Source organism: Branchiostoma belcheri, unplaced genomic scaffold (assembly GCF_001625305.1).
Source record: "Branchiostoma belcheri isolate BF01 breed outbred unplaced genomic scaffold, Haploidv18h27 scaffold118, whole genome shotgun sequence".
Lineage (NCBI taxonomy): Eukaryota > Metazoa > Chordata > Leptocardii > Amphioxiformes > Branchiostomatidae > Branchiostoma > Branchiostoma belcheri.
Genome location: NW_017802580.1, coordinates 113671 through 125953, shown reverse-complemented (window position 1 = coordinate 125953; position 12283 = coordinate 113671). Strand labels below are relative to the sequence as shown.

At 42.8% G+C, this 12283-nt stretch overlaps 2 protein-coding genes across 2 annotated transcripts in view; both read right to left on the bottom strand.

The window, feature by feature from the left end:
• LOC109462498 overlaps positions 1-2801 on the bottom strand; it is a 5351-nt gene extending 2550 nt beyond the window's left edge. The window contains exons 1-2 of the mRNA XM_019759052.1: positions 2789-2801; positions 1808-2011 (exon numbers count right to left, since the gene is read on the bottom strand). Of these exons, the coding sequence (XP_019614611.1) occupies positions 1808-2011; positions 2789-2801 (217 nt within the window). The remainder of the gene's footprint in view (positions 1-1807; positions 2012-2788) is intronic.
• Positions 2802-6042: 3241 nt separating this feature from the next.
• LOC109462497 (neuronal acetylcholine receptor subunit alpha-10-like) overlaps positions 6043-12283 on the bottom strand; it is a 29272-nt gene continuing 23031 nt past the window's right edge. The window contains exons 7-11 of the mRNA XM_019759051.1: positions 11966-12118; positions 10557-10742; positions 7784-7983; positions 7687-7749; positions 6043-6569 (exon numbers count right to left, since the gene is read on the bottom strand). Of these exons, the coding sequence (XP_019614610.1) occupies positions 6043-6569; positions 7687-7749; positions 7784-7983; positions 10557-10742; positions 11966-12118 (1129 nt within the window). The remainder of the gene's footprint in view (positions 6570-7686; positions 7750-7783; positions 7984-10556; positions 10743-11965; positions 12119-12283) is intronic.

Here is a 12283-nt window from a genome sequence, read left to right as displayed (position 1 = left end):
AATAGAATCAATGAGAGGGGGCAAGGTTTGACTGAACTCCTTATGTCGTTATGTGCGAGTTCGACAAAGTATGTGAGGAAAGGAGGCCCTGAGCTTTGGTAGTGCTTTAGTACGGTATCGCGGGATAGTACAGTCGGGTAAGCCAAGAAACTCATTAGCTACATTTGAGAACTAAAATAGCTACACCAGCCAAACGAGCTATTCAGTGATAAAATAATCCGATAGTCAGTCGGTAAAACAATTGAATTAGCTACACCAGCCAAACGAGCTATTCAGTGATAAAATATCCGATAGTCAGTCGGTAGAACAACTGAAATAGCTACACCAGCCAAACGAGCTATTCGGTGTAAGGAATGACGCCATGAGCGGGTGGCGAGCGCATGACGGAAGTGATAAAATAATATAACTGAAAGGCTATCGGGTAACAGGGTAAACCGGGCAAGCCCGTAAAATATATTCTTTTATCTACAGAAATATGTTTGCAATTAAGCGTGTAAATATTGGGTGGGTTGGGAGGGAATTTCGTTTAAGTCGGAGAGGGTTTAGTGGAGAGATTTGTAGGGAGGTCTGGCGTACACGACCTGTCCGGACCGCGTGTTAGCTCAGAGTGACACCACGCGGCACGGGAGTGACAAACACAACCATTTAATTGCGTACTGAACTTGGACTTGAGCGTAAACTGACCGCGTGTTAGCTCAGAGTGACACGACGCGGTACGGAAGTGACACCACGCGGTACGGTCTAATTAGAAACAGCCTCTTGTGAAGAGGATCTCAAACAGATCACTCTGTTGTCATGGCAGCAGGCGAGACAGGCCACCCTGGTAGATTGGCTTCCTGCTTTCCCAGCAAAAACTCCTTTTTGCTATGTGCAAAATGTCTTTTTGCTTCTAAACCAGGAGCTACGAGTGGTAGTCTGAAGTCAGTCCAGAGTCAACCATCAACCGTAGACAATACGAGCTTGGCAGTAACATGCAAACTTTATTCCGGAACTCCGGTACAAGACAAACTGATCCCACAGAAATAGGCATGTGGGTAAGAGATAATTTAGAATTTACATATCACATGTGGAAAGTCGAAATGAGCAGGATATATAGCAAAATAATGATACAACTCATCAAAGGGTAAATTACGCCCTAAAACTCATCCAATGGTTAACACGAGTTCATAGACAGAAATACGCCTAATCACGTTTCAACTGGCTTAGGAGCGTCCCACGAACAGACTTGTAATATTGTAGGTTGCCAAAATCAGAGAGGTGCAGTCCGTCAGGGGCGAAATAATTTGGGTTCTTCCGCGAGAGGCGCTTGTGTCGCCATACAGAAACCGCCGGCAAATGTTCGGCGGCAGACGAGAGATGCTGGCGGAAATCAGCCAAACGTTCCGGGAAGTTGGGCATGTTGGGCCAAATGTGTAGCACCAAATGGGTTCTGCTAGGATGATAGATTTTACAGCTGGGAAGCATTGAATAGAGAATGCAAGGTCCGCCATCTTTTGGGCAATTTGGTGAGGGGAGAGGTCCGCATGACACAAGTCGTTGTGACCCAGTTCAATATACACAATGTCAGAAGGGAAGTCTCTAATGTACGGGAGTAGCCGAGATCTGTATCGCGGGATTGTGCAACCAGGGATGCCGTGGAAGTCAACAGTTACTTCTGACAACCAGAAATCAGGGGCCACCGCTCGACCGGACTGTTTAGTAGTACGGGTCCGTATAAAGGACTCTAGTCGGCAAACGAAAGAGTGACCCGTGATGAAGGCGCTGTTAATGCTGACAAATAAGTATTACTAGTAGATGACAGACTCACCGCAAGCAAGGACGCAAAAGGTCGGTGAACTCCTGGCCGGAGGCTCTGCACGGGCCGCAGCGTTCTGTCCGGTACGCTCCGGTACGATCAGCCGCAGCAGTTGCGACGCGACTTGGGAAAGGTCCTCCGGAGGGTAGAGCACGGCGTTCGCAGTTCGTGGACGCAGCGGTGAGGGCTCCACGTGGCGCGGCGGGGGCACGGTGTCTCAGTCCGGAGATTCAGACTTGGGAAAGGTCTTTTGCGGCGGAGGGTAGAGCACGGCGCTCGCTGTTCGTGGAAGCAGCGGCGAGAGGGCTCCACGTGGGGCGGCGGGCGCACGGTGTCTCAGTCCGAAGATTCAGAGCGAAGATGAGAAAATTTTGAGAAGAAATATCCAGAGTGTGATCAGACGAGGGAGCTTTCGTGTGATCTACTACGTGTGATCTGGATGGAATGAATGATTCCCACTGCCCGTATTTGTTTGTTTGTGAGGCCATGTCATCTCAGCCAATCAGAGTGCGTTACCTTATCGAGGATGAGTCCCCATATGTGTTAGATTTTGGTCGGTCACGAGCTGCGTGCACAAGTTATGCCAATCTGGATTGAATTTTGATCTGGGCCACGCACCGCTGAAAACCACATTTATATGCAAAATAGCCTTGGACAATTTTGATAAAAAAGTGATAATACGTAAACATGGATTACTCTAAAGATCAATTATGCTGTTTTCAGCTGCGCGTAAAGCCGTTTAAGTCATACTCCGTGAATAAAATGCATAACAACGCGGGTTTACAGAGGAAACATACAGATGACTGGCGGTAACCCCGAATTCGAACACGCGTTCTATTCGAATGACGTCATATCGAACATGGTGGAACATGATTCGGGTTCGAAACATGTCTGTGGCCATCGTGCAGACACACGCCCGAACTCGAACATGAATATCAGCCTAGGCCGCCTTAACCAAACCGAGTATTTTTTTTATTTTATAGGCGTAGTTACTTCTAATAATCATGGTTGATTCTTCAAACAGATGCTAAACTGGAAGATTGTGCAGTTTTAGTAGTGGTAAATAGCTGTTTTAAAAGTTAATTATACAATTTCATTGAACTATCGGTCATTATCTGTCTGTGTGTGTGTCTGTGTGTGTGTTTGTGTTTCCGCACATTTGTAGTCAGCATAACTTCATAACGCCTTTATGGATTGTGATGATATTTGGTATGCTGGTAGGTCTTTGGAAGCCGAAAGTCAAGGTCAAATACGGGCCTCCTTGTGGATGATCTTGGTACTGCAGCAGAACTTCCGGTTTTTGTATCTTTTGTCCTAAACATGCTATGGTCTTGAATTTTTGGTGACAGATACCTTTCCCTGTTAGGAATAAGTGGTGTGGGTTTCGTCCCCCTAGCAGCTTGTTTTGGAACTGCAGAGGACCTTCGGGCGAAATCTTTTAAAGCCAATAAGTCCAGTTAGGAACAACGTATTTTCATCATTTTTTGGTAGGTAGGTAGCTGAGAGAGATATGTACATAATTAAATGCAAATTATGCAAATGAGGACTTTATTTGCATAATTAATGAGGGAATTCTATAAATACAGTGTTTTACATTATAGTACTTTCATACATGAAACCTATGGCAGATGGAACATCAACAGAAACTATTTATGCAAATGATTGCCTAACTTGCATAATCAATGCGAAAATTCAATGATTTCTTAATGGTGAATGATGGGAATGTCATACTAGGGACATCTGTAAGTTAATCAAAAGTTGACATCACGATACATATATTATGTTAATCCAGAGGTCATTTGCGTAAACATTAAAGAAGAAATTTACATTCACATATCAAGCCCATATTTCATGGAAGTATGAGATCTCGGAACTCTTGTTAGCCATTGCACTCAATACTGAAAGTTACAAGTTATCTTTTAATAACTTTTCTTTCAGTATTGAGTGGGAACCAAAAGTCGCATTTAGTATCTGTGCTTCCTCTTACTGTTTATCATTGTTATATCATTTTCAATATACTTGGAATTAACCACGAATTTGCAAACAAAGCTTTTGATTTGTGTACTATTTTGATATATTAACTACATTGATACATTTTAAGTATTGTATCTCGACTTAAAAACTGATTAAAATTTTGTCAAACGAAGTATGTGTGCGCCAAGGGAAACGTGTTGAGCTTCATTGCTCTATTAGTAAATAAAAATTTTCTGGCAGTGACTGTGATGCCTTGCTTCAACATCTCCTGACTAATAGCCACAGAAGGCTGGTTTTTCACATCAACATTATTATTGCACGTTTCTAGCATTTTTTAATTATGAATAAAAGGTGTAGTGTGACACTATTGCGTGGCATTATATTTCTGTACAGTTTTAAATTTCCATATTGCCAAAACTTCGACAGCATTTCTTTCTTGCTAGCTACTATACAGAACGATTTCAGTCCTCTTGGCCCTCTAATTTTCATATGTAGCTTTGTTATAATCATATGTAGGGTGATTTCGCTGTACATAAATGTACAAGCTAGGCATTTCAATCGTGGAGTAATCGTGCATGCAGACAATAACTGACCAATGTTCTGAGAAAAGACAACTTCGGCACAGTCATAAGTCCATATTTATTTATCTTTTTGATTTCTCCACACATACTTTATGTGGCTGGAGTGAGAGGATAGGTGGTATTGCCTATACTAGCTTTCTCCTCAGAAACATGTGCATCATTAAAATCAATGAACAGTATGCATTATTAGCACTAAGCATATTATAAACTACAATTAATCATGTTTAAAGTTAAAACTTCTGATCCAACACAAAGAAGTTCTCTCACCCAGGTCTTTCTCAGTAGGCTGACCCAATGAGACTTGTCACGTGGGTTGGATCAAAAGTTTTAACTTTAAACATGTTTAATTGTAGTTGATAATGATGTTTTATGTTGATAATGCATACTGTTCATTGGTTTTAATGATGAACTTTTATAATAGCACAATTAAACATATTACACTCCAAGGGACAACAGACACATGTACAGTTCTATTGATACCACCAGCACTCATGAGCTTAGTCCTGCCTGGTCTAACCGTGAGCAACCAAAATTGGTAGGGCATTAAAGACATCCAATGTAATTTTAGGGCGGCAAAACTGGAAATATTCTAACAAAGGTAATCTATATGATTAAAACATACTACCCGACATTAGCACATTTGAATCAATCAGCTTTTTAATACTTTCGGACATCAAAACTGCAGAAACAAGACCCAAGGTGTGTCCTTTGTCAGTCTTGAACGAAAGACAACGCCTTTGTCCAAGATGTGTGACATCACACGAACCTTTAGCTTCTTGTCACACTTACGGACTAACAACATTTTTTAGCTCAACACACGACACTGGTGGGCGGTACCGACTCCTGATGACCTTTGACCATCAACATCATTTCTACTTTCCATTCCCCTCATTGGTTGGCTGACACAAGTATTCATTTTTCTGAACATTTTGTATCTGTACAGCCGATATAACCGCCCTTCGGCGTAACACACCAGCTCATTGTCCCTGTAGGGTACTACAAGCCTGGTTAAGCTAAGGTCCCAATTACGCCGGTGCCCGTCGGGGATGTAGCCCCGGCTGGCCCCGGCCGGGTTCAGGAGTCGGGCGGGCATCGGCTGTCGTGGTCACGATGAAAAGTTTCCTTCAGTAGCATTTTGTTAGAAATTTTGTCACCCTCTTTGGTCGGTATCCGGCAGGCACCCGGCAGGTACCCAGCAGATTCTCTGACGATGGCTTGTACTGATCTATACGTAATGCAGAATTCACGTATTTGTTGTGATCATTTGATCTGTGAGGTCACACATTTTACCCGGGTTTACGAAGTACACACCTTTATTCTGTTCATCTGGTCTGTGAGATAAGAAATGTGTCCCGGTGGAATGCCGGCAACCGGAGGGGTACCGGAGGTGTTCTCACGATGAGGTCACGGCGTCTTTTTGTCAGCGGGGCCCGGGTAGAATTTAACTCAGAATTAAATTCTTATCGGGGCCCCGACGGGCCAAAAAATAGCCCGGTAGCCGCAGGGTGCCCCGCGGGGCCATGTCGGGGTCCCGCCCGAAAGTGGCAAAAAACAGCCCGGGAACTACCCGCCAGGGCCCCTTTTCCCAATTGGGACCTTAGCTTTAACTTTATCCATCGGTACATTCCCCAGGTCCTCACAGCCCCAGGCTCGATGATTAAAACATAGCGCCACCTCCGGCTGTAAGCTGTGTTACAGGTTTATATGCGGCACTTTGAGCAGCACGGCTACAGCAGTCACCACGGTGGTAAAAGTGAAGAGCGCCACGCACAGTTTGTCCAACACTCTCGCCACCCGCTTCCAGTCGTTATCTCGACTCTCATTGGCTGCTGACATCTGCTGACACTTGATCACGTAAAGATGCAGCTCCCTCATGAGCATGCGCAGTGCGCGCAGCAGCGCCACGTATCTCTTGTCCGGCGCGTGCGCGTCTTCCACGTTCTTGTTCTTCCCGTTGTCTGTGACGCGAATCTCGTTCTCGTACTCCTCGCACAGAAACTCTAGCTCGGTGCAGTTGGAGAGGCTGACGTCCACGCCAGGTGGCGCTTTTGCCTGGTGTGGCCTGGTGCAGAAGACGCGGCCGAGGCCGTGCAGGAAGGCCCGGCGGACCCAGGGAGGCAGCGGGCGGCAGGACGGGTCGGTGTGGTGCAGGTTTAGGATCAGGATCGTCATGAAGGTGGCAAACATCACCAACATGATGGTCACTCCGTAGTAACACACTGTAGGAGACACACGCAACAGTCATAAAAAGTGATAGTCAGGGATTTCTAATTCATACACTGGAAGAACACACTTTGAAACCATGTATGCACACTGTTATGCTTATCATAATTCCATACATTATCAAGGTAACTTAAACTAAACCAACATAGCGTGACAAAATGAAACAACAAAATCGTATAATAAAACGTCAAACAAAATTAAAAAAATTAAGATCGAAATTAATCCTTGGCTGGCAGGTAGTTAAGTCCATTTACTTGTTTGATGCTATATAGTCTGATTTTGGAAGATGAGGTAACCTGTTCAAATGTAATGCCATAGAGGACAAAGAAAGCTCGTCTTCTAAAGATGAAAAGACTAGTCTGCTAAGCTCTTTCAAATAAGCGGCACGGATGATGATGTCGGCGGCATGAGCTCAGACACTATCAGTAGGAACACTGTGGAGACCAGCAGCACGATGATGAAGGTATACAGACTTACCAATAAGAGGCACGGCTGATGCCATCAGGGGTATGACCTCAGACACCATCAGCAGGAACACTGTGGAGGCCAGCAGCACGGTGATGAAGGAATACAGACTTACCAATAAGAGGTACGGCTGATAGCATCAGCGGCATGAGCTCAGACACCATCAGTAGGAACACTGTGAAGGTCATCAGTACGATGATGAAGGAATATAGACTTACCAATAAGAGGCACGGCTGATGCCATCAGCGGCATGAGCTCAGACACCATCAGCAAGAACACTGTGGAGGTCATCTCATTAGCACGGTGGTGAAGAATAAAGGAATACAGACTTACCAATAAGAGGCACGGCTGATGACGTCGGCGGCATGAGCTCAGACACCATTAGCAGGAACATGGTGAAGATCAGCAACACGGTCATGAAGAAATACATAGAAGGTCATGAAGAAATACATAGCAATAAGAAGCAGGGCTGATGAGGTCGGCGGCATGAGCTCAGACACCATCAGCAGGAACACGGTGATGGCTAGCATGCAGGACGGTGATGAACGAACAAAGAGTTACCAATAAGCGGCTGATGGCATCAGCGGCATGAGCTCAGACACCATCACCAGGTTTCATCAGCACGGTGATGAAAGAATACAGACTTACCAATAAGAGGCACGGCTGATGAAGTCGGTGGCATGAGCTCAGACACCATCAGCAGGAACACGGTAAAGGCCAGCAGCACGGTGATGAAGGAATACAGACTTACCAATAAGCGGCACGGCTGATGATGTGGGCGGCATGAGCTCAGACACCATCAGCAGGAACACGGTAAAGGCCAGCAGCACGGTGATGCCCAGACCGACCCTCTCCCCGGCCTCAGGCGGTAGGTAGAACCCCAGGATCGTCATGATAGAGAAGAGCAGACAGGGACTGACCAGAAAGATCAGGTAGTACATGGACCTGCGGGTGCATCATGTATTATTTGCATTTATCGGCAATAATACATACAATGCATATTTAAGATATCCGCCATCCTGGATCATCAATCTTGAATTTTCAAAAATAGTTTTTTCCATGATAAAGCCCAAAATACATTTTAAACATACTAAAGACCTTCATTTAAACCTTTTTTGGAAAAAGAAATGGAAGTATTGATGAAATTTTAATGAAAATAACCCGTATATACCTGTTCTAATGATATGGTCCGCCAGCTTGGATTTTGGCTAATGACTTCATCAAATTAGCATAAATTATGCATATTTAATGATAAAATTTACATAAAATCACATGGGATGATATTAATATTAGAAACCATGAGTAACTTGACATAAAACCCATAAAATTCTATTGTTGAAACAAAAAGTACTAAATTTAGCAAAAAATGCCTGTCAGAAACCCGTTGCCATGGCAACACAAAAATTATTATCTTATTCCAATGATAAAGAATTGTTGCCAACAATATTCTAGGAAAAGTCACATTGGATGGCACTCAGGGTAGGCTATCTTGCCCCCGAAGCAATCTGTCTAGGGATAAGAACTACCGTATCTAGGGTTAAACTCGCTAAGGTTAAAGTACAGTGTAGGAACATCGTCAATAGATAATTTGGAACAACGCTTACTGTTGAATATACAAAGGCAAGGTGTCTCATTTATGAGTCTTGTTACACTTTCGGGGCCAAATAGTAAACGATTCCGCACAATGCAATGCTGTTTTTAATGGTGATTACATCATCACCCGGACGGAGGCGTGGCGAACCCCGTCTTGTATTTAAAAAAATTAAGCTAACGAAAGGGTATGCCACCTCGTAAGGGGCGGTATAACCCCGACCAGTACGGTCGACCGATGATGATGCTGTTTTAATATCCTTGATGTCGAACCACCTCGCTATATTCATAGTATTGGAAAAACATGTCGTCAATTATCGAATGTTACATTTTTATATACTTGTATATGTATTATATTAGCCTACAGTGTTAGTTTTACTGAGTATGTGGAATGTAAAATTCAGCGCAATTCAGGGTTACTGCAAGGCCAATTTGTATCGTGTTTTTACCAATAAACCATTACTACTATGTGGGTCTTACATGACTGCGCCCTTAATGATCCTACCGGAAATTTATTGATATCAGTCATTCTGTGTTGAGCACATTTACTTTATATCACATAGGAAATACCAACGACCCCTGGAGAGACAATCCCTTAAATTCTATTTCGATTGCAAACCGCACTTAGCGGATCTCCGAAATAGGCACTTGTGCGCTGCTAGCCTATAGCTAAGACCGCACCATTCAAAGTCCTTGACTGCGACCCTTTGACCTTGCACTCGGCAAAAAATCATAAGATTTTGACCTTGTCAGTTACAAACAAACTTTCACTACTTTTTGTTATTATGATTCCAATATTTTAATGACTAGGCATGGTGACGGCACACTCAAGTTCTATCAACTCATTTTATGCCGCCACCAACGCAGAGGACAAGAAAAATACAAGAAAGGACAATACTCATTTTTACTTCAAACTGCAAACTGAATCAGACAATAGACATAAAGACGTTTATTGGGGTTAGTGTATTTAGATATTAATGTATCAATGTCAATAAGACTCTGTCAAACATTCAAACCCTTCTCCGAACATCAGCCAATTAAACTTCGGGAGCAGTCCTATCATCCTTAGGATTAATCAAATTGAATTTGAGTTAAATTTGGGTCAAGTTTGACTGCCAACCACTCCTACCCCAAAACATCAAACAACCATGGCCAAACCTTCCGTTTAAATTTTTTAACATTTCGAAACATTCGGCTGTCAACCTGAGCGAACACCAGCCGAACTGGCTACCGACGTACTCCAGGTCGGGATAAGTCCTGCAATGTTCGGGGGGCCATATTCAGTTATGTAATTATTATAAATATGCATTAATACAAAATAGATAAATTAGAAAAAGGTGTGTGCTGAAAAAAAAAAGCCCTCACCATACATGCAGCAACATGTTATCAATAGAAGTACTAAGCATAAAAGTTCATATGTTTCCGACGTCACGTCCCAAAAGCCGCAGTAGAAGGGTCCATTTAGTGAACAAGACTGACGGAGTCGGCCGAAAATTTGGGTAAGTCCCAATTTACTTAGTGTTGGCTAAAACGTTTAGCCCTTTTGGTCTTAATAGAGGTACTAGTATTGATTGAATTAATTTGCCTTGCAGCGTTAGAAGTAAAGAAGGAGAAACATAATACAAAGATTCGATGATAATATGGATGATTTAAGATTATATAACTTCTATATCTGCAACAAGACATTAAATAATACTATTGCTAACAAGTTTGAAGTTAAAACTTTTGATCCAACACCCAAGAATTCTCTCACCTAGAGCTTTCGACCAGTCACTCTGGTCTTCCTCAGTAGACTGACCCAGTGAAGCTAGGTGAGAGAATTTTTGGTGTTGGATCAAAGGTTTTAACTTTAAACATGTAACAGCCAACACAGATAAACTTTCATGATAGTATTGCTAACAAGGTTAGGAACAAAGTTTTGTTCAGACCTCCTCCTGATGTAGATAGTGAAGGTGACCAGCGGGTACGGCTCCGGACAGCAGACGTAGAAAATGTCCTCATGTTTGTCCCCGATCGCCAGCAGCTCCCACTCATCGTTATGCACGAAGTACGTCAGCGACGGCGGGACCGACTCCGTGGTCGTGTTGACGTCGTACCCGCCGTACGTCCAGGACCTAGAACCAACGCCATTCACCAATTTTACACTTCCCATAATGCCAATATTTGTACAGAATATATTCAAAACGTTTACCACCAGGAGTTAATTGGTGTGTGTTTGTTTTTATGTGTTTTTGTCCAATTCCAGATTGTTTCTTTAAACGTTCGTGGGTTTGAGGATGTGATGTGAGTAGGCAAAGTGTTGTATGTTTTAATGCACCGAGTCATTCACCAATTTCACACTTCCCATAATGCCTAGTAACGGTCACGGATATGCAGGGATATGACGTAAGACCACCACCCCCCCTTCCTCGATGTAATATTTCCAACAAATTCTATCGACAAACTGGTCAACTATTGTTTTGAATTATTCATCTAGTATAAAGCGCATGGCATAATTGCAATTTTGTTGGAATTAGGGAAAATGACGTACCTTCTATCGTTCCACCTTCTACCGAAGACTCTCCTACTCGGTAATGCATGCGACCGTGCGAGTAGGAGAGTCTTCGGTAGAAGGTAGAACGATAGAAGGTACGTCATTTTATTGTTCCATCCTCTAATTCCAACAAAAATGCAATTATGGCATGTGCTTTATACTAGATAAATAATTCAAAACAGTAGTTGACCAGTTTGTCGATAGAACTTGTTGGAAATATTACATCGAGGAAGGGGGGGGGGGGATGGTCTTACGTCATATCCCTGCATATCTGTGACCGTTACTAGGCATTATGGGAAGTGTGAAATTGGTGAATGGCTCGGACTTTTCTACACAGGTGCATTAAAACATACAACACTTTGCCTTCTCACATCACATCCTCAAACCCACGAACGTTTAAAGAAACAATCTGGAATTGGACAAAAACACATAAAAACAAACACACACCAATTAACTCCTGGTGATAAACGTTTTGAATATATTCTGTACAAATTCATGACCTCTGACCTCTCAGACATCCATTACATAATTGTTTTTATAGGCTAACTGTATAATGTAATATTATTAATTGATAACTACGTAATGTAATGCATGTATTATTAATTGATGTAATAATTGATACTTAATGTGTAATTTACTATGTTGAAAAGATAAGTTTTCCTGTAGGATAATGTCAATGATAGCAGTTGAACGTGTATGTAAATAATAGTTGTATTTTATGTAAAGGACTCCAGGAAGAATAGTGATGTATATATTATCACTAATGGGAGATTCCTAAATAAACAAACAAACAAATAAACAAACCCGAACTCCAGCAGACACTTCTGGTCGTCGAACGGGAAGTAGTAGATGTCGATGTTGCAGGAGGAACGGAAGACGCGAGGTGCCATCCACGTGACGTAACCGGCCGAGTTGATGACGACATTCGTCATGAGCTGGTTATGGTCGTTCCCTACTCTGTTGGAGACAGAAATATTTAATTACTCACGCAACAAGATTTTTATTATCATTAAAGTTCATCTGTGTTGGTAGTTTAAAGTTAAACCTTTTGGTCCAACACAAAAAATTCTCTCACCTAGAGCTTTCGACCAGTCTACTGAGGAAGACCAGAGTGACTAGTCG